Source organism: Pyrgilauda ruficollis, unplaced genomic scaffold (assembly GCF_017590135.1).
Source record: "Pyrgilauda ruficollis isolate IOZ18807 unplaced genomic scaffold, ASM1759013v1 scaffold8, whole genome shotgun sequence".
In the NCBI taxonomy this organism is placed as follows: domain Eukaryota; kingdom Metazoa; phylum Chordata; class Aves; order Passeriformes; family Passeridae; genus Pyrgilauda; species Pyrgilauda ruficollis.
The window spans coordinates 12,629,561-12,650,311 of record NW_024529932.1 but is presented as its reverse complement, the minus strand read 5'-3'; the positions used below and the strand labels follow the sequence as shown (position 1 = coordinate 12,650,311).

The window sequence follows — 20,751 nt, the reverse complement described above, 5'->3', positions numbered from 1 at the left end:
AAAAAAAGCCCCCAAAAAACCCCCCGTTTTTTAAAAAAAAAAAAAAAAAAAAAAAAAAAAAAAAAAAATTAAAAAAAAAAATCTTCCTTTTTGCAAGAATAAAATATATAACTAAATGAAAGGATATAGCTAAGCACTAGAAAAGACTATAATTACTTTCTCTCCCAGGAAATTCCAGGTCCACATTTCAGTAATGACAATTCACTGATTAAAAATTATTATTCTAAGGTCCCTTCTAGCCTTATTTCTGATAATTATGCAGGTAGTCTAATCAAAGTTGGTTGCAATAATCTAGCCCTTTTAGTGAAAAAAATAAATTCAATTTCACTCTGAAATGCTTTACTCAAATAGTTTTAAAACAGTGAGCCATATAAACTTACACGAAATAAAACTAAAAAATAGTACTATATACCATACCTCATCTGACTCAAAATCAACTCCCCTAGATGCTTGGCTTTGTGAACCTCTTTTACTAAGTGAAGATGTAGCTGGCAACCTTGAAACATACAAAGAGAAAAAAAATGGCATCAGCATGTTCTCAGTTACCAGACATTCCAATAAGTTCCCCTTTAACTTAAGAGATGGACCACCAATACATAAAGTAAAAATAAACAGACATAACAATAAGTGGAACAATACAAATTCTTAAAATAACATCTTCATACTAAAGCTCTGATCAAGTTTACCTCAACCAGTAATCTAACTTTTTAGGTTACAGAAAGATAACTCATATTAGCAAGTAAAAATTTATATAAACTCTCTAAGCAGTGTTATGACTTTCCTAAAAATCTGGTAGTCAATCAGACTCTTGGACTCTGCCAATTGCCAGTCAAAAATAAGGCACACATTGCATTCATGAAGCAAACATACTGACCTTTGATTTATTTTGGAAGAGGAAGGAACAAAAGAAGTATCTTCTGGATCAGAATCAACATCTATAATATCCTGGAAAAAAAAATGTATAAAGTTTTTCCACAGAATTTATCCTTACAGAGAGAGTGCATAATGTGTCAGCACTATAGCACAGAACCTCTGTTTTTTTTTCCAATTATACATCTGCTTAGTTAGAATAATATATACTTAAGAGGGCTCCAGGCTAGAACTGCACAAATTTGCACAAGTTTATTCTTCACATCTTTAACCTTGCACAACCCATGAAAACACTCATGTATTTTAGACTATGGTCACAAAGAAAACATGGCTTTTCTCAGACAAAGACCATAACAAAAAAGGATACAAAAGGTGTACAGATTAACATGTAGAAACTTAATGCTGAAACTGGTAGGTTGGGAATATCTGCTGATTTAGGCTAATGCTTTCACTGTGTATTTATTTTTCAAGTCAACAGTAAAAGACAGCACAACTTCACTCATACAACAAGGTGCTTACCTCAGAGTAAGACTGGAACGAATTAGAAGAGTGGTCTGTTTTGGAAGACCTAAAGACTGGAATAAAACACATGTAAAACTTTTAAAATGCTCACACAATTAAATGCAAACAACATTATACACTTCTTCTTATTTAAGATCTGCCTAGCATGCATTTCCATTGCAAAAAACCCTGTAAAACACACAAATCAACCCAAAACATAAATTAAGTCTGCAACCCAGGGATATAACCCTCAGTGCAGCTGCAGGTGCTTCCCAGTCCGGCTGAAAAACCATCAGTAACGTTGATTAAGGGAATGCAATAAATACTACTGTAACTGAAATTCCTGTATATCTAACAGGCTAATAATGAACACAGTTGCTAAAATTCATTTCTCTGCAATATTTCATTTGCTGACCAATTTAAAATTGAGGTAATTTGCTGATTAATTTAAAATTCAGTCTACCTCGGGGTATTTTGTGGGGGGTTTATGTGTAGTAGTAGTGAGCAGTATTTTTTCTTTAATTCTCAGATGACCTGTGCTGTTTCCTCAGTGCCTTTCCTCTACAGCAAGGAACAGCTACTCTCACTTATGTAGGTGGCTTAAAGATAAGGTTTTCTTCCTTAGTAAAAACTGGCATTTCCAAAACTCACTACAATGTAAGATTAAATGGATTTGTATTAAAGCTTACTAACTTGTAAACATCAGTCAAATATAACTTTTTATCCCCTGAGGAGGGGGGATAAAATATCCCGGAGGAATATTCTGCCTAAAATATTAAGACATATTTTTTCTATGCTTATTCCTTAAGAAACTGCATTATGTAATACACTTCCTATTTGCAGTTCTAGCCAGAAGTTCCTAACACGTTCCATTTTACCCCATGACAGAAGAATATCATTAATTCTTTTCCTTTTCTTTTTTCTTTCTCTCATCACTGCTAGTCTATTTCAATAGCGCTGAAAGAACCTCTCACAGCTGAAATGGGCTAATAGAATAAAAGGCAATTAAAGCACTTCATCACTGAAGAAACACCTTCACTACAATTTGAGAGAGCAGATTAGAGTGACAGACAGATCACAGACCTACCATCCAGGATAGACATATTTTTGCCAGGAACAGGCTTGGAGGATCTGCTGCCAGAAGCTGACTCTTGGCTAGTGGTTCCTGTAGAGATAACAAGCAAAATGCAAATCTTTTCAGCATTTTTTTTTTAATTTCTTTAGTCTATTATTACTGTGTGGGAAGTCACTTTAAAAAATCTACAATCCTCTTTACTCCTCACTTTCTCCTTGAATTAAAGCCCTCCCTACATGCAGAAGAACTGCTCTGGGTCAAGTGTTCAAAGGTCCACAGACACAACCCCTTCACACACAGGGCTCTGCTCTGATGGGATCACAACAGTGTTGGAGTACAGACTCACAGAACTAGTTTAAAAGCACTAACCAAATCAGACCCAAGATGATAGCCTTCATTTCAACTCAACCTGCTCTCAGACATTTGGGCATACTACTGAGACAACTCAAATGAGTTGTATATATACATACATATATATATATATATATACACACACACACTGAAAGTACAACTGTAAAGGAAGTACCACTACCACTGCAAAGTGTACAATCACACTCAGTCCAGGAGCTATTTAACTCCTTTTGCTTAAGAAACACTCCCCATTTTTTCAGTTACTAGAAACACTAAAGTCTCTTGTAAATTACATTAGGATAGAGACAATCTGTACCTCCTCTTTACACTGATCAAATGCTTTACCTTTAGTAGTAACAAAAGGTCTACCCATGCACTTTATTGTACAGACCTTCCCAATAATGCATCTTTTAGGAGTATACTATGTTTCCACACCTGGGAAGCATGATATTTTTCTTTTAATCACAGCGAAAAAGTCCCAACTTAAACCTTGTAAGGCAGTCAATTGTATGTAATAGAATACCACAAGTATTTGAGAAGAGTTTTTTTCCCAGTACCAGTTCTTAAGCAGCAAATTTCCACTTGATGGGAGCATCAGAAGAGAGTCACCCTTTAAAGAAAAAAAAGGGTCAGGAACTGCAGGACAAAGACTGCAAAGCTTTTCTTACCTCTTCCTCTTCGAGATGAACCTCTTGCTGTTGAATTTTGTCCTCTTGCACCTCTTCCCCTACCTCTTGCCCGACCCCTTCCTCGGCTCAGTGTTGAAGAAGGGCCATCACTTGGATTGCTAGTGCCTGTCATCTCTATATCCATGGAATCTTCATCACTGGAGGCTTCAACCAGAACTTCACCCTCAGATCGGTGGGCTCTGGCTCTGATCATTGCCTGAAATGGAAAAATAATTACAGGAAAAAGAATCTTAAATCATGAAACACACCATTGTTAAATCCTAGTTATGTACAATGAACATATAATATAACTATAAATGTGTAATTCTAAACCAGTGAGGCTTAGAAGACACAAATCCAGTATTATGGAAGATGAGGACATCTGTGAAAATACTTATTTAATTAGATGTGTACATATAAAGTAGATAGCTAAGATCCGGTAAGAGAGCGGAGCTCATTAATATGACACATTGTTGGTGAAGTTTGGTGATCAGCTCAGATCACCCTGTGTCAGCTCCACGTGTCTGCTCAGAGAAAGCACCCTGTGGGCTCCACTGACCTGAACTCTGCTGATGACAGTGGGTGCTTAAGACAGCTCAGGTGATGACATCCCAGATTAGGAGAGCTGAATCTCACCCCAGCTGTTCTTTGCAACAAAATTTCATTCCAGTCTCACATAACTTGCAATGACAATGGAGCAGCCATGGTAACAGAGGATGGCAATTTTCTTTGGATATACATATGCAATCGAAGTATGAATATGTGCAATCTTTGGATATACATATGAATCGAAGCATGAAGATCCCAGATTGCTCATAAGGACACAGTACCTAAAGGTTTACCAATACTCCCCATTTGTTCCAGTAATACCACCCAATACAGTCCATCCACATGTCCACTGGTGACAAAGAGCTTAGGCTGAAAGATCTTTGAAAATCACCTGCCTGGTCTAACTTCAGTTAAAAGCAAGAAATAAAGAACAATCAGGTTCACAAATTTGCACAAGAAAAGAGACCTCAAAAGTCAAATTGAGCAGTAGCTTAGGTACATATTATCCTAAGAAAGATTTAAAACAGACTTACTAAGCTTTAAAGGCAGACAGGCACATTTTGGCAAGGACAATGCTAAAGTATTGCTGAAGCATTGCTAAATGACAGCATTTATATGCAGAAGCCACCACTCAATTTTTCAGTCTCTGTTCAAAACTCAGAGTAATTACCTCACGGACTTCCTTATCTTCTTCTTCAGTATTCTTTTTTCTACTCTCCCTGAATTTTCGTACCTGAATAAAAAAACAGTTCCTGTCAAAATAACAGTTCATGTCATACAATAATCAAAATACAGTAAGTGCAAAGCTTTATTCTCTCAATCATTAAGTCAAGCTCCTGTGAGAAGTGGACAGTCCAAGAATAACTGAACAGTTTGTTTAGGGCCCTTTCATGCAGTGCTGTGATTTAAGAATCTCACATTCTCTTAATAACTGGAGCTACATCGCTGGGAAGGAAGAAAGCCTGGCACACAATGAAGGAGATACTGTGGTTAAGAGAAGAAGAGCATAGTAATTTTGACAATAAGGGACACTGAAGTATGAATAACTGGAAAAAGAGGTAGAGATGAAGAAACAGACAGAAAATAACTATTATGAGAAGAGACAATGTTGCAGTACATGTACAATTAAGGAAGCTCAACTTGACAAATATGGAAAAAGATTTGAGGCATGACAGAAAGAAGACATTAGTCCTAAAGACAAACAACAACAAAAAAAAATACACCCTAAAGTGTCACAGAAAGCCTGCAGGCACTGATTGTTTATTGTCTCTTTCAACCCCTCAGGAATTAAAGCAATCAGTAAGAAAATACTTAGCGGCAGCCATCCTTCCCCACCAAATTATTCTTTAAAGAGTGCACAGATAAGCTGCAGAGCAATTACTTCTACAGTGTTGAGTATTACAGCTGAATACATGGGAAGCTCAACTAATTGACAAAAATATCTTTCAAGGGTTGCTCAATACACACAAACCAGGCCTGTCTCTGGGATACCCTGAGCTGCAAACAGTTAGAAGCAAGAAGAGCACCTGAAGGATAAATTTCCTTTTTGCTCGTCCTGCTCTTGTACTCTTCCCTAAGCTAATATGAAAAAGCTACAAAGAGATTATACCTACCATCCTTCTCACAAGAGTAGTAAATATGTAGTTCTACGTGTATTAGACAGATTTTTTGTATGACATGTGTGCAACCTAAACCCCATTTTCAGTACAAGTTTTGAATCCTGTATTTGAAACTTCATCATAAATTAATTATTCATTTATTAAGTGCAGAGAATGACTAGAGGCAAGTGTTGCCTCTGCTTGAGGCAACACTTGCCCCAAGCAGATACTCCACACACAGGCAAATCTATCAAACCATGTTTGAGCACTGATTTTTCTACTGTCTTGACCACTCTTGGGGAATCAACATTAACAGAACATTACCTCCTCATCTATTTTTTCTTCCACTGCATCAGTGCGACGCTCCTTGAGAAACCTCTGTGTTTTTTCTAGTTGAAATTTCACCAGCTCTTCTATGGCATCTTTTTCCTCTTTGTCCACAAACTCTTGCACTGCTTCTCCCATTCCTCTTTCAGTTAGAAGTGAAAGCTGTACTTTCTTTAGAAGTGGAGAAAACAATTCGTTAAGAAGCATCTGCCATTAGAGAAAGCAAGCAATATTCCAGCTGTTTCAGATAAATATTACATTAAGTTGGTTGCAAAACGAGTAAAGTGCATTATTTAAATCAAAGAAAAGCACAGCAATAAGCAAATATTATGTGCCATAAACCAGTTACAACTCTCTTGCTAGTTACTAGCATGTCACATTAACTTTACAGAGTATTTTTCAAACTAGTCAAAGCAAAAGGCTTTATGAACAGTAAAGAAACCACAATACTAGTAATGTCTAAAATAAAAACTTCCAGGAAATTATGTTGCCCAGAGGAATAAACTTTCTAGCTATTGTAAAATAAAATGCTTAAATAAAGTAAGTATAACAAAGGAACATAATTTATGCTGTCCTAATACTAATACACCTAGTATGTGTATAAGGTTAGGCAGGATGATGTAATTTGAAGGATCTTTACCTCAAGAATTCTTGCTCTAAAGACTTTCTACAACTGAAATAGGTTCTGCAAGTTATGTTGAATCAACTACATCAAGCATTTGTGCACCTGGCTCACTGACTATTTTTTTATCTCATAGATGTTACTGCACTGGTGCTGGGAAAGGGAAATATACTAGATTTAACAACAGGGTGGGAAGAAAGCAAATTATCATGGGTCTCCCTTCTCCCTGCTCTGCTTTAAATAAAATGTGGTAGTGCACTACATCTGAGGACACAAATACACTGCAAAGTAACAAGTGACTCTAAGTCAGATGGTAATAGTAAATGCTACAGTCTCACACTGGCCCTAGAGTAAATTAAGGTAGCTCTTCCCTCACATGCTGCCTCACATTCTCCTCCTGTACTTGAGCACAGGACACATACTACAGGGCACACAATGAAAGCTCACACAAAGAGCTGTCATGCTCTCAAACCAGTGTGTGTTCACACACCTACACAACCTATACAACCACAACAGTTACTTGCTAAGCTAAGACACACACTTCATGTAATAATCATCAGTTTTTTGGGAAATAAATTCATTTCTTGGTGAATGTCAGAGTCTTTTCAAGGCACACTACTTCCATTAAGAAAGAAAAAAAAAGTGATAAAAATATCATATGATATTAAATAGGGAAATTATAAAAGGTAGAAAAATACCTTTTCTGCTGTCTGGAAATACTGCTTTACAAGGTCTTCTACCCTCAGTGTTGTTCCCTCAGCAGGTCTGCTAACCAATTTTCCAAAATTAAGATCAATGTCTAGAATAGAAAAGCACAGTGGCATCATCCAGATTTACAGCTTTCAATTATTACCATCCCACTGACAGTAGCAGGAAAAAAGGTTAATGCAAGCCTCCTAAGAATTGTGGTCCCTTTTATATGTAAAGCTTTTTGCTCTTTTTAGAGTCTATTCATTGGAAACACAGAGAAACATAATAATTGTGCAGACAACTCCATGTCTAGCAGATATAAAGAGCTCTAACTAACATATGTCTGGAATTGTATATTGAACACTGTGTCCTGAAGGTTATTATAATTGAACTCTAGAAGGTCACAAATGGAAGAAAATCATAGAAGCATTGAAGTTTTTTATAAGTAACCCATTTACTAGAAAAGAGATTCTCCTCCAGAGCACGCTGACTGATTTTCAATAGCAAATGCTCATAGCTCACCCCCCCCTTCTCAGGCAGCAAGGTAGGAATGGCAGAAGGATGAGACGGTAATCATCCTAGGTGAGCACATACCACACAAATAACACAAAGTGACAATACACTGCTTAAGACTGAATTCCTGAAGTCTTGACATCCCCTGTACTGAACCACAATGTGCACATGTAATGAAAACGTTGAGTGCTTCATTAGCCACTTCCCTTGCATAAGAGGCTGTCTAATAAAGCAATGCAAAAGCCATGGCAGTGCTTTCACATTCCCTTCCTGAAGCTGACATGCCCATTAAGTAGGAAAAGTAAATTAGTGGGAGATGTGGTAGCTACTGTGTATTCTGAAAATGTTAATGAGATTATACAACTATAAAAAAGGAAACCAAAGAAAAATAAACCAAGACCAATACAGTATAATTTTAAAACTACCTCACTAATAGCATTTTTATTCATGAAATGATGTTTTGAACATTACAGCACTGATAGTATTCATAAAAACTGTCACTGGAACTAGACAATGCACTTGCAATGTACTAATGCAAACTAGTTTTTTAGCACATTATGTTCCTGTACAGGCTGAATCTTCATTAGCAACTATTACAAATCCAGTATTTGGACAACATCTATTAACCATTTATTAAAAATTCTAGACAACAGTGAGAAATACTGCAATAGTAACAGCCATTATTGGTTTTGCACAAATATTTGAATAGAAACAAACCTGGCAGAGACAAGCTAAGAGCACCTCATAGACACAATTAATTAGGGAAAACAAAATGCTATCCTACATTTGGAACTTTTTTAAAAAATATATGAACAGCTCTTAAGCCCACACCCTTCCTTACTATTTTAGGTATGAACAAATTAACTACTACAAAATAAAACTAAAATATAAAGGAAAAAAGCACTTCACCCATTTCTTTTCCTTTAGAGTGTTCAAAACACCTTGTTCTAGGAAGGATATTCAGCTTATTCTAGGAAGCTTTGGGAGTGAGCCACTTAATGCCTTTCATGGTAATTAGCAGAGAATCACAGAGAACTCAGTCTGGCACATGCCTGTATGTTCTACTATAAACAACTCAGTAAGGTCTGAGGCCAAAGGAAAATGAAACTGTTTATGAATAACTGTCAGAAGACACTGTGCTAAATATCAGAATTTCAGACAAACCCAGAAACAGAAAAGAAATAATTGTGCAATATATACACTTAAATAAGACAATGCATCTTTACTCCTCCTGTAACACATTAGATGGTAGACACCAAACCTTTTCAAGTGCTAGGCAACAAAATACAGAGAGATGAACAAAAACAAAAGCAAGCCAATGGTTCCTTCTTTCATAATCACCTTTTTTCTCTTTTTGTTCACGATGCCTGAAAAAGTGTATGATGTCTTTTGGGTTAGCCACCCTATGCATGTACTTCTGGCTGAAACGATGGACACTGAATGGCTCAAAGCCACCTGCATAATCAACCTAAGTGAGGAAAGGACAAATTTAAATATGAAACAAAAAGAAGTGGAGAAGCCACACCATTCAAAACAGATTTGTTATGCTTCAAAGGAAAAAATTAATAGTAAGAAATAAGTCAACCTAAAATTAACGCCTTACTGTGCAGAATAGTTTATGGCTAATAACAGCTAATAATAACAATAACAGAATAGCTAATACCAGCTCATATTTATAACTTGTTCTTAATTTGTTTAATTTACTAGCCTTCACAACAGTTTCCAAATGGGTTAGGAACACACAGTAAATAGCCACTTTTGATGCCCTTACTCAGAAAAGCAGTGAAGGACATTTATGACCAATCTCATCCTTTACCTTAGCGTACAGGTTACACAGGTAAACAGAAGCATGGTAGGTGATTTATATTTGCCTGGACACAGCAAAAAAATGTATGCATTATGTGTTTACACAAAAAGCATGACTTTGCTTTGAAACTTTTCACAGTGACCTTTAAAAACAAAGCAATCCAAGCTGAACAATTTCTTACTCTTAATCTTATGATAGGCTTCTCTGGCTGGCGGGGATTTCCCAAGCGTTCTCTTTCTGCAGTGTCCAGCATCAATTCCACCTGTGAAGGAGAATTATAAATTCAGTTCTACTTTGTTCTCTAACAGATGCCTGAACACATCAAGTATAACTTCAAATACATCCAGTTGCAAGGGGAGCAATCAAAATAAATCATTATAGAATGTGCTCTCATTCCTGAACACATATGTACCAAAATGCAGCCAAAAGCCATTAAGAATGACTGAGAAAAACATGACAAAGAAAGGCTTATCCTTCAGATACAGTGTAGTCTAGCAGTATCTACACCACTGATCGGTCATATTTTATAGCCACTATGCTTTGCTAAATTTCTAGTTCCAGGGAAAAGCAGAAAGAGCCATATAAACCTAAGAACTAAGCAATTAATAAACTTGCTTAGTTAGTTCTGCCACTTCAGACTGCATGGCTGAGCCCTCAGGGTTCAGGTCAATGTATTTATGCTGGTTCCAAGTGCACATCCAACACTGCTCCACTCTTAGGTGCAAGCTGTTGTACAAAAATCATATGGACACCTAAAAAGCAGTTCCAGGCTACTTTAACAGGTCATCCCAATCAAGGAAGCCAAGGCTGCAAAGTGAATGTCATGGAATTAGCTTCCTATGGAAACACTGTCTAAGTTTCTTTTAATATGGGGCAAGACACAAGATTTCTCATCTTCCAGTCTCAAAACCAGTCACACATCCCATCCCCTGTCCATACACTGTTATCCATACACTGCTAGCATCACAAGTTACCTTTTCCATGCAGAATGCCTGTATTGCCTGAGTAACATTAGGATTGTCAGGATTAAAAAGATCTGGATGATCAGCTAGAACAATATCCTCTATATGGAAAGTTCGCACTGTCTCTAGAGCAATCTTCTCCATTTTCATTTTTTTCCCTTTAACATGCAGCAAACCAATGTGTCTAGAAGGAGAAAGGTAACTTACTAGAAGATAAACTTAAGAGAACTATGGTATAAAGATTTGTTTTCAAATTCATGTTTACTTTTCATGGACAAAATTTCAAAAGCTACAGAAAGATGGGTATTTCAGGGTTGGCTCTGCAAAACTTCCATTTTATTATACTTAGATTATGCTTATTCCATACACAAGCACCTGCACTCAGTTCCTTGTATTCCAATTTATCAGCATGTAACTCCTCCTAGCTAAGTTCCATTCGCTTTAAATGTTAGATTAAATTGTGAACAAAGCAGAAGTTATAACACGTGCTCATTCTATCTACTTTGCTTATTATGTCACACTCTGAAGCTAATCCACACAGTAATACAAGTCTTTTCATATTGTATTCAAGTATTTTTCTGTTCTCAACAGAACACCTGAGACATGTAAGACAAGGGATAAACAAGAACAAAAAGAAAAGCTCACACACTTCTTCACAGCTTCTCCAGGGGACAGAGATGTCACCACTGAACTTCCTGGCTGAGAAACATAGAAACGTTGCTGTTCATTTTGGAATGGAGCTATTTTGCACTCATGTTCATGACCCCACACAACAAGATTAATAAAGTCATCTAAAAACTGCTCTGGAATGTAGTTGGTTGCTCCATGTTTGCTCCTGTTCAAGAGAAGAGAAGAGAAGAATAATGGTAGGGCAAGGGGAGAGTGAAGGAGGAGAAAAAAACATCAGTGTGATTTAAAATGATACAGGAACTCCAGCAATATATCAGACACATGTCAGCTCTTCTTCACATTTATTCGTTACACAGTTGTTTAGGGTTTGGTTAAACAGAAGGGCAATTTACATAGCTCATTTTTTTACATAGCTCACTGTTTTCTACTCCCCTCCTTTTATGTGGATTTCCCTTTTCTTCTTACTTGTCTTGTAAGACTTTTGGTTTTTTTCTATACGAATGCTTTTATAGCATCTCATGGCAAGCAGAATTGGTTGTTTTTTGTTTTTAAATGGTGGGGTAAAACCAACTGAATTAAACAGATGTGACATGCCATCCCCAATCCCTTTCTGGAAGACAAGGGAGATGGGGGAGTGAGTTCCTTCAGTCTACAGGACAGAAATCAGTACACAGGGTAATATGAGCTCCACTTGTTTACATCTGCCTCACCAGTATTTGAGCATGAGGATTGCCCTCTTCTTCAAGAAAAATGAGAAGAAAGTATTTGGAAAAGAACTCTGCCTGTTCTTACTACCACTGCTGGGAGAAGCCTGTAGGCAGACAGAACACATTACCCATCTGTAAAGCACAGCAGTGCAAGGGAACATAAGGAACTTGTTGAACTATGGTTCAAACAAGGACAGGAAAATACAACATGAAGTTTGGTGTTCTTCCAGCTCTAACAAGCAGAAAGGACTCAATTATATGCATATTACACTACAAACCCTCCTCTGCCTCTGACTATAAAAGTTTGGGAAGAGATCTCCCAACTCCCCTAACACATTTTTTTCAAACCTTTTCCTTTATAATTCTTCTCCAGAAGAGCTGTAAAACAATGCTTTCACTTGTAAAAATCTTAAGAAACCAGCTACTCACAACAAGCATGAACTAACACAGCTGGCTTGCTCACCTATCCCTTCCCAGGCAGTTCAATGAAGTAACACAGTAAGTTGCTGTAATTCATTCAGTACTGTTACCTATTTTGATGAATCACAAACAAGTTAAACCAACTATCTTCATCTTCCTTTGGTCTCAGCATAGTCACTTGCTTATTGACAAACATACGATACAACCTCTCATCTGGAATTGCTCCTGAGGTGGACAAACAAATAAAATAAATTTGTATAGTAAACAAGTCCGTATTTCATAGCATTTTTACTAGCACCTCTACTTAAAAAAGCATGAGGAACAAAAATACAGCAGCCTCCCAGTACCCAAAGTGGGCTTACAAGAAATCTGGAGAGGGACTTTTCAGAAGGGAAAGCATGATAGGACAGTGGAATGGCTTTAAACTGAAAGAGGACAGATTTAGGTTGGATATTACGATGGAGTTCTTTACTGTAAGGGTAGTGAGGCAAGTAGAACAGCTTGTCCAAGAAAGTTGTGCATGTCCCATCCCTGGAAGTTACTGATTATTTCCTTAATGTTTTTAACTAGGAAAAACCCCCCAAATTTAGCCAGTCTCATGATAGATATCAATAAATCCCATATGGAGTGTTCATATTTTGTATAAGAACAAATGCTCTCTGAATCAGAGAAAGTAAAAAAGGGGCAAATAATTCTGACACAAATGCAAAGAAACCTGTCATGAACATCTTCATGCAGCAACATTGGTACCTTAGAAAGTTGTTGCATTTCCCGTTAACAACTTTGGTACTGAAAACTTATGTATTTTGATATTAGAACATTCCATTAGCTACTAACCTTTCAAACATCTAGCAAGCTTTCAAAGTATCTCATTAAACACACAAAATCATGGCCAACTAGGACTTAACTCCAAGCAACTATTATAGCTCTAAATTAAGTGTTTAAGCACCCATGACTGGACAAAAAGTAAGGGTAAAAAAAAAGACCTTAATAGTTAACTTCTCTAGACAGAGACTTTTCTTCTCAGAAAGCTGTCAAAAATAACCTTTCTAAGTATGAAGTGAGGGTAGAGGGGAATTCAGTTGAGAAAATTCAAAGGAACAAACCTGAAGTTGAAAACATATCATAGAACCACTTTAAAGTATGAAATACTTGAGTTTCTTTAAAGAAACTGAGATTATCCAGGACCAATGTTGCTTATGAACCACTTCAGACGGACACACAAGACATTAGATTTCTGCTCAGATAGCTTATGTTTTTAAGTATAATCAAAATGGCACATGAACATCGGGTGTTTAAGTTTTGTCTAAGTAAAATGAAATAACCTTAATACATAACAGAGAGAATTTAAGAGTGTGACTGCTCTGACTTGATACACCAGCACTATGGTTAACTGAAGCAGGGTTCATTTATCACCAATAAAAATACAAAAATCAAGTTAAGGAAGATTTATCTAAATGACCAAAAGAATCCTGTCAGGAGGAAAACCCTGACATTGTCACAGAATCTATATGCTTTGATTTAGAATCACATACACCTTCATGTTTGTTGCACCTTATACATTTGTTCCAACTTTATTTAGTTCTATTAAATTTCAGTAATACATGAACAGTCTAGTCACAGTCTGGCAGACAAATACTTACCCAAGCCATACAGAGCAATTTTTGTTCTACCTTTACGCAATAAAATGGGACTAATATCTATTTTCTCCACAGAAGTTGAACGTCCAAAGTGATTCAGCAGTCCTGCACAGCTTAAAACATCCAAGGCACACAGTGCATCTGCCTACAATATTAAGAAACAAATACAGAACTTTGAATAGTACGTTAAGTGTTTAATGTCTAAATGAAAGTCTCAAAAGGAAGAGAGAGTATCTTTCCTTAAGTAATTTCTGCAGTTGAAAAGCCCCATAACATATATTAAGGGTTTTGCTAATACTGTAGAGTACAGAAGCAATTCCCTTTTCCTTACAAGTCATACTTCATTTGAACAATATGAAATTAAACATTAAATCATTCAGAAAAACAAAACCACAAAAAACCATTCAAACCAGCCAGTCTCTAAACTACTACAAAAATTATCTGGTTAAGGTAACTGCCTTATAGTAAGTTCAAAGTTAAACTGCTGCTAAAACACTCATCTCCGTGATACACTGCTATTTGATATAAAATGCAAAATTATTAATGTAACACATGCATTTTAATGCTTTCTAAACCATTTCCCGATTACTTTGAGTAGCTTGTTTTTAAACTACCATTTCACTATTCTTAGATTATCCTCCTTGCAAATAAATGATGCATATCAATTACATATGCACAAATCAAAATAGCAAAATTCTCCTTTAAGAAAGAAGCTTTCAGTCCCTACAGATGGAATGTTTTAGAAACTTTCTGAAAGACTCCCACTTCCAGGCATGAAAACTGATTCTGTTCTCAATGACAGAAACCTACATATATTAAGAAAGTAAACACAGTTCATACCAATCTCTTATTTCCATTTGCTTTTAAATGTCACACTTACACTTCACTTGCTGTCACTTATTAAAATAATTCCTAAAGATGCACAAAACATTTACACACAGAGTGGAGCAATTGACTAAAACTAGTGTGATCTCCCAGAACTGTATTTCTATACAAGTTTCTATTTCTATATCTCTGTATTGCAACAGTACAATTATGATAAGAATTACCCCCGTGGGATCATCATGATTGCCATGAATACTAAAAACTGGAATAGAAATGTTGAGATTTTCATCCTGATAATTCACCCAAGGAAACCTAAACAAAAAGAGGAAAAGAAGTTAAACTGTATCTGCAAATTTGTGTATGATACTCAATATTCTCTTCAAATTAACTTCATCACAAATAGTGTGCTAAAAATCAGAAAGAAGTGATTATGAATAAGCCTAAGCTTAAGCTTAAGCATAAGAAGATTCTTACTCGTGGTCTGGAATGGCACTTTCTATGGGGAATAGGGTAGCAAAATAAACCTTTTTTTTAGAACAAGCCATGAAAATAATTGTACAAAAAATTGTATAGTGGTAGTGGATTAGGCTGTGCAACCTTTGCTTGTACACCAAGAACTCTGCTGATTTTACCAAAACAACTCATGTGAATTCAATTACTTGTATTGTACTTGCAAAATGGAAACTAAAATACATAAATATATCAAGAGTCACAGCACATTCAGAAGCATATTGTACACATTTCTTTACAGACTTAGATGACAGGTGAAGTTATCCTGTGAACTGTCCCACACAGACAGGCCTAAAAATTCCAGGTTCCAGTCATGGAGGATATCAAATAAAAATCACAACACACTCACCCAATACACAAACCAAGCCTTACATGATAATTTGTGGTAACATACTTACTTGCTGTAATGAAAATTAACTGCCTGATCACTCAAAATTTCAAACTGAACAGGACGATCACCCATGCAGTATTTTCTTAGTGACTCCAAACAAGAGTGCACTGTTTTTCTGGAGGGTTTGTTGTCGTGAAAAAGGTCCCCACCTAATAAAACAAAGTCCACCTGTATGTAACAAAAAGCTTTATTATTTTAATACAACATTTTGTATTACCTTGAAAGACTTCTAAGCAAATTGTTCAAATCATTTTTTCTAGGGAGTTCCACAAACTTCCTCAAATATGAGGAAATATACTTCTAGGTAAAAGGAGTTAGTTGTAAGAGAAACAATATTTAACTTCCTTATGAAAAAAACCCCAAACTAATTAAATTATTAATTTAAACAAAATCAAACCCAAAAAGTCCCATTTATGAAGAGCCATAGGAGAATACAACTGATAGGTAAAAAAAGGATCAGTCTACAATCGTAATAAGGGTCTCCAAATTGGCTCCTGAACATTTTTTGACAGGCATGAAAAGCTAAATTATTTTCTCACTGCTGCACTACCTCGTACGAAGAAGCCAGTAGCTATCACCACATTATTTTGACAAGGCGCTAGCCTCAGTTTCTGCATATATTGCATATATTTAGTTTTTGGTAAAGCATTAGGAAAAAAACCTTATCCAAATTACAAAGAATCTGACTGATGAACATCCAGTCCTTAAAAAAGGAATCATAGAATTGTTTAGGTTGGAACTCTAAGATCATCCAGCCCTGGTGTTAACCCAGCACTGCCCTGTCCAACATGAAACCATTTCCTAAAGTCCCACATCCATACCTCTTTTAAATACGTCCAGGGATGGTGACTCCACCACCCTCCTAAGCAGCCTGTTCCAGTGCCTGAAAACCTTTTCAGGGAAGAAATCTTTCCTAATATCCAGTCTAAATCTCTTCTGGTGCAACTTCTGGCCACTTGCTCTAGTCCAGTTGCCTGGGAGAAGAGATCAATTCCCACCTGGCTACACTCTCCTTTCAGGCAATTGTAGAGATCAATAGGTCTCCTCTGAGCCCCCTTTTCTCCAGGCTAAACACCCCCAGCTCCCTCAGCTGCTCCTCACCAGACTTGTGTCCCAGACCCTTCCCCAGCTCTGTTACCCTTCCCTGGACACGTTCCAGCCCCTCAATGTCTTTCCTGCAGTGAGGGGCCCAGAGCTGAGCACAGGATTGGAGCTGTGGCCTCAGCAGTGCTGAGTACAGGGGGACAGTCACTGCCCTGCTCCTGCTGCCACACCAGGGCTGATCCAGGTCAGGATACCACTGGCCTTCTTGGCCACCTGGCACATGCTGGACCATGTTCAGCTTCTCTCAACCAACTCAGGCCCTGGGAATGCAGCAGGCTTCCCTAAGAAGTGGAGCCAATCTGCATATTGGGCCTTCTGTTCCCACCACAAGAGGGTCTCCTATAACAACCCACCTTTTTTCTTCATGGAAGGAGTTTTGATATTGGGCACAGGCAACAACCTCAGCAACAACTGAACAGGACGATCACCCATGCAGTATTTTCTTAGTGACTCCAAACAAGAGTGCACTGTTTTCCTGGAGGGTTTGTTGTCGTGAAAAAGGTCCCCACCTAATAAAACAAAGTCCACCTGTATGTAACAAAAAGCTTTATTATTTTAATACAACATTTTGTATTACCTTGAAAGACTTCTAAGCAAATTGTTGAAATCATTTTTTCTAGGGAGTTCCACAAACTTCCTCAAATATGAGGAAATATACTTCTAGGTAAAAGGAGTTAGTTGTAAGAGAAACAATATTTAACTTCCTTATGAAAAAAACCCCAAACTAATTAAATTATTAATTTAAACAAAATCAAACCCAAAAAGTCCCATTTATGAAGAGCCATAGGAGAATACAACTGATAGTGGTAAAAAAAGGATCAGTCTACAATCGTAATAAGGGTCTCCAAATTGGCTCCTGAACATTTTTTGACAGGCATGAAAAGCTAAATTATTTTCTCACTGCTGCACTACCTCGTACGAAGAAGCCAGTAGCTATCACCACATTATTTTGACAAGGCGCTAGCCTCAGTTTCTGCATATATTGCATATATTTAGTTTTTGGTAAAGCATTAGGAAAAAAACCTTATCCAAATTACAAAGAATCTGACTGATGAACATCCAGTCCTTAAAAAAGGAATCATAGAATTGTTTAGGTTGGAACTCTAAGATCATCCAGCCCTGGTGTTAACCCAGCACTGCCCTGTCCAACATGAAACCATTTCCTAAAGTCCCACATCCATACCTCTTTTAAATACGTCCAGGGATGGTGACTCCACCACCCTCCTAAGCAGCCTGTTCCAGTGCCTGAAAACCTTTTCAGGGAAGAAATCTTTCCTAATATCCAGTCTAAATCTCTTCTGGTGCAACTTCTGGCCACTTGCTCTAGTCCAGTTGCCTGGGAGAAGAGATCAATTCCCACCTGGCTACACTCTCCTTTCAGGCAATTGTAGAGATCAATAGGTCTCCTCTGAGCCCCCTTTTCTCCAGGCTAAACACCCCCAGCTCCCTCAGCTGCTCCTCACCAGACTTGTGTCCCAGACCCTTCCCCAGCTCTGTTACCCTTCCCTGGACACGCTCCAGCCCCTCAATGTCCTTCTTGTAGTGAGGGGCCCAGAACTGGACACAGCACTCGAGGTGTGGCCTCATCAGTGCCCATTACAGGGGGATGGTCACTATCCAGGTCCTGCTGGCCACACCAGTGCTGATCCAGGTCAGGATGCCACTGGCCTTCTTGGCCACCTGGCACATGCTGGACCATGTTCAGCTTCTCTCAACCAACTCAGGCCCTGGGAATGCAGCAGGCTTCCCTAAGAAGTGGAGCCAATCTGCATATTGGGCCTTCTGTTCCCACCACAAGAGGGTCTCCTATAACAACCCACCACTGGCCTTCTTGGCCACCTGGCACATGCTGGACCATGTTCAGCTTCTCTCAACCAACTCAGGCCCTGGGAATGCAGCAGGCTTCCCTAAGAAGTGGAGCCAATCTGCATATTGGGCCTTCTGTTCCCACCACAAGAGGGTCTCCTATAACAACCCACCTTTTTTCTTCATGGAAGGAGTTTTGATATTGGGCACAGGCAACAACCTCAGCAACACCTCTGTGCTAGATGAACCACTGTCTTTCTTCAGTTCCCCTTGCAGAGCCTCACACCTGCTGTGCCAGGGCACGTGGGAATGTGGGGCAGTCACAGAGGAGATGCACCTGCTGTGCTGGGCAGGAACTTGTTGCCATTGTTCCCTGTCCTTTAATTCAGTGACTTCATCCAGAGGGAGTGAGGATAGGGAATCCCCTGGATCGTGTGTCCTGTCTACCTGTCAGACCTGCCCTAAGGAAAGGAGGGTGTGATTCCAGCAGTCTCTCTCTCTCTCCTACACACTGCCTGATACTCCTCAACCACAGCTGTGTCTGGACAGGGACTTCTGTCTGGGCAGCTGTGGTGGATGCAGAGAAAGGCCATGGCTTTCTGCCACATAGATACCACTGCTCCCTGGTGAGGCTGGCAGGGCTCAAGTGCTGTTCCTGCACAAAAAGTCACGCAACAGCAGGTCTGTTTGCCATGTTGGAAGTCCTCCAGCTTGCTGCCATTCCCCAGGAGCTTCTTTTACAGGTGTGGGGTGGGCTCTAGGCTGCCACTGCTCCTGACTCCACCCAGGTCCCATCAGCGGCTGCGGGCTCCTGGTGGCTCTCGGCTGCCCCGACATTGCCCCAGTTCAGGAAGCCCCTCTGTCCAGCCCACTACAGGATTCTGCTGACGACTGTGCAGGCACCGGAGCTGCTCGGCACCAGAACTGCTCACTTCAGCGACTCAGCACTGCATGACTCTTCAAAAGCTTCTAACAAATCTCTATTGATTTGTCAGAAGACCGTATATCACTGCTCTCACTCTCCTCAATTATTTTTCCCCCTCGCGGTGACAAACCCTCTCTAGATACCACTGAAACCAGTGCAGGCAATCCAAAAACAATGCTAATGCAACCAAAGTCAAGATTCAGTAAGAATGCTCTCATAAAGAATCAGGCATTCCTTTCACTAAATCAGAAATAAAACTGAATGCAACAAATAGTTTAGCCATTTGATTCGGTATTACTAGAGACCAGGACTAAGCTTTACAGCTTCTGGCAGATCAGACCATATTTTCAACAGCCTCAGTCCTTCCCTCTCCAAAAAGTTGCACTTACTTCATTTTTTCGAGCGTGGTCCAGAATTTCATTAAAAGTTACAAATGTGTCATTTCCACGAACTGGATCCTTCTCCAAATAGCCAAGATGAATATCAGTAGCAACGAGTATTTTAAAGGTATCTTCATCATCCCTGAATAAGACAGGAAAACTAGTGTCAGAGAGCAATACACATAGGGAATTTCTAAAGACACGGTCTTTACTAAGGTAAGCTTATCTGTCCAAAGTCATGAAACACGGAGATTTGCCATAAAACTCTACCAAGTATCAGTCCTGCAAGAGTCTCAAAATACTTCACTACTTGTACTGCAAACAGCACATCACCAAACCAGCCAGTTGAAAGATTTGTTTATCCCAAACAAATTTGTTATCTGTTTTTGTATTTATATTTATTATTTGTTATCTGCTCCAGTAAAGGGATGCGAGCACCCCTCTGAAATGTCTAATTAAAAACTAAAGAACCCTTTGTATGTTTTCTGTTTTTAAAAATACTTGTTGAGCTGTCTAATTCTCTCTTTGCACCGGTAATCTACACGTGCATGAAGGCAAGCTCGGTGACCGTAATGACCAGAGGGAAAACACAACCGATGATCCCAGCTCTTCTTAACTCGTCCCAGACATACAAAACACTTGCTGCCTGATGTGTCGGGACCGCAGGGAGCTGCAGAAAACGGGAACTTACTGCGAGTTGATGGTGCTCATCCTGGTGCCGAGGTTCCTCACGGGAAGGCTCCGGCACAGCGCTGCCAGCTCAGGGAGTCAGCTTCTCTCTTCACAGGCGGTACGCGAAGCGCAAGAGACCAAAGCAGGCGCTGGGCCAGGCAGGGGGCACAGTCACCGCCCCCGGCCCGGCCCGGCCCGGCCCGGCCCG

At 38.7% G+C, this 20,751-nt stretch overlaps 1 protein-coding gene across 2 annotated transcripts in view; it reads right to left on the bottom strand.

The window, feature by feature from the left end:
- The window catches only part of MRE11 (MRE11 homolog, double strand break repair nuclease), a 22,934-nt gene extending 2,225 nt beyond the window's left edge, over positions 1-20,709 (bottom strand). Inside the window, exons 1-18 of one of the 2 annotated variants that reach the window (XM_041487348.1) lie at positions 20,563-20,709; positions 19,881-20,013; positions 15,664-15,824; positions 14,980-15,067; positions 13,934-14,075; positions 12,401-12,515; positions 11,183-11,368; positions 10,546-10,717; positions 9,753-9,833; positions 9,106-9,232; positions 7,260-7,360; positions 5,937-6,110; positions 4,685-4,747; positions 3,466-3,682; positions 2,459-2,536; positions 1,390-1,445; positions 875-945; positions 418-496 (exon numbers count right to left, since the gene is read on the bottom strand). In XM_041487348.1, coding sequence (XP_041343282.1) covers positions 418-496; positions 875-945; positions 1,390-1,445; positions 2,459-2,536; positions 3,466-3,682; positions 4,685-4,747; positions 5,937-6,110; positions 7,260-7,360; positions 9,106-9,232; positions 9,753-9,833; positions 10,546-10,717; positions 11,183-11,368; positions 12,401-12,515; positions 13,934-14,075; positions 14,980-15,067; positions 15,664-15,824; positions 19,881-20,013; positions 20,563-20,582 — 2,064 coding nt within the window. In that variant the 5' untranslated portion in view covers positions 20,583-20,709. The remainder of the gene's footprint in view (positions 1-417; positions 497-874; positions 946-1,389; positions 1,446-2,458; positions 2,537-3,465; positions 3,683-4,684; positions 4,748-5,936; positions 6,111-7,259; positions 7,361-9,105; positions 9,233-9,752; positions 9,834-10,545; positions 10,718-11,182; positions 11,369-12,400; positions 12,516-13,933; positions 14,076-14,979; positions 15,068-15,663; positions 15,825-19,880; positions 20,014-20,562) is intronic. The other variant, XM_041487347.1, reaches the window with a different exon arrangement.
- Positions 20,710-20,751: the final 42 nt, after the last annotated feature.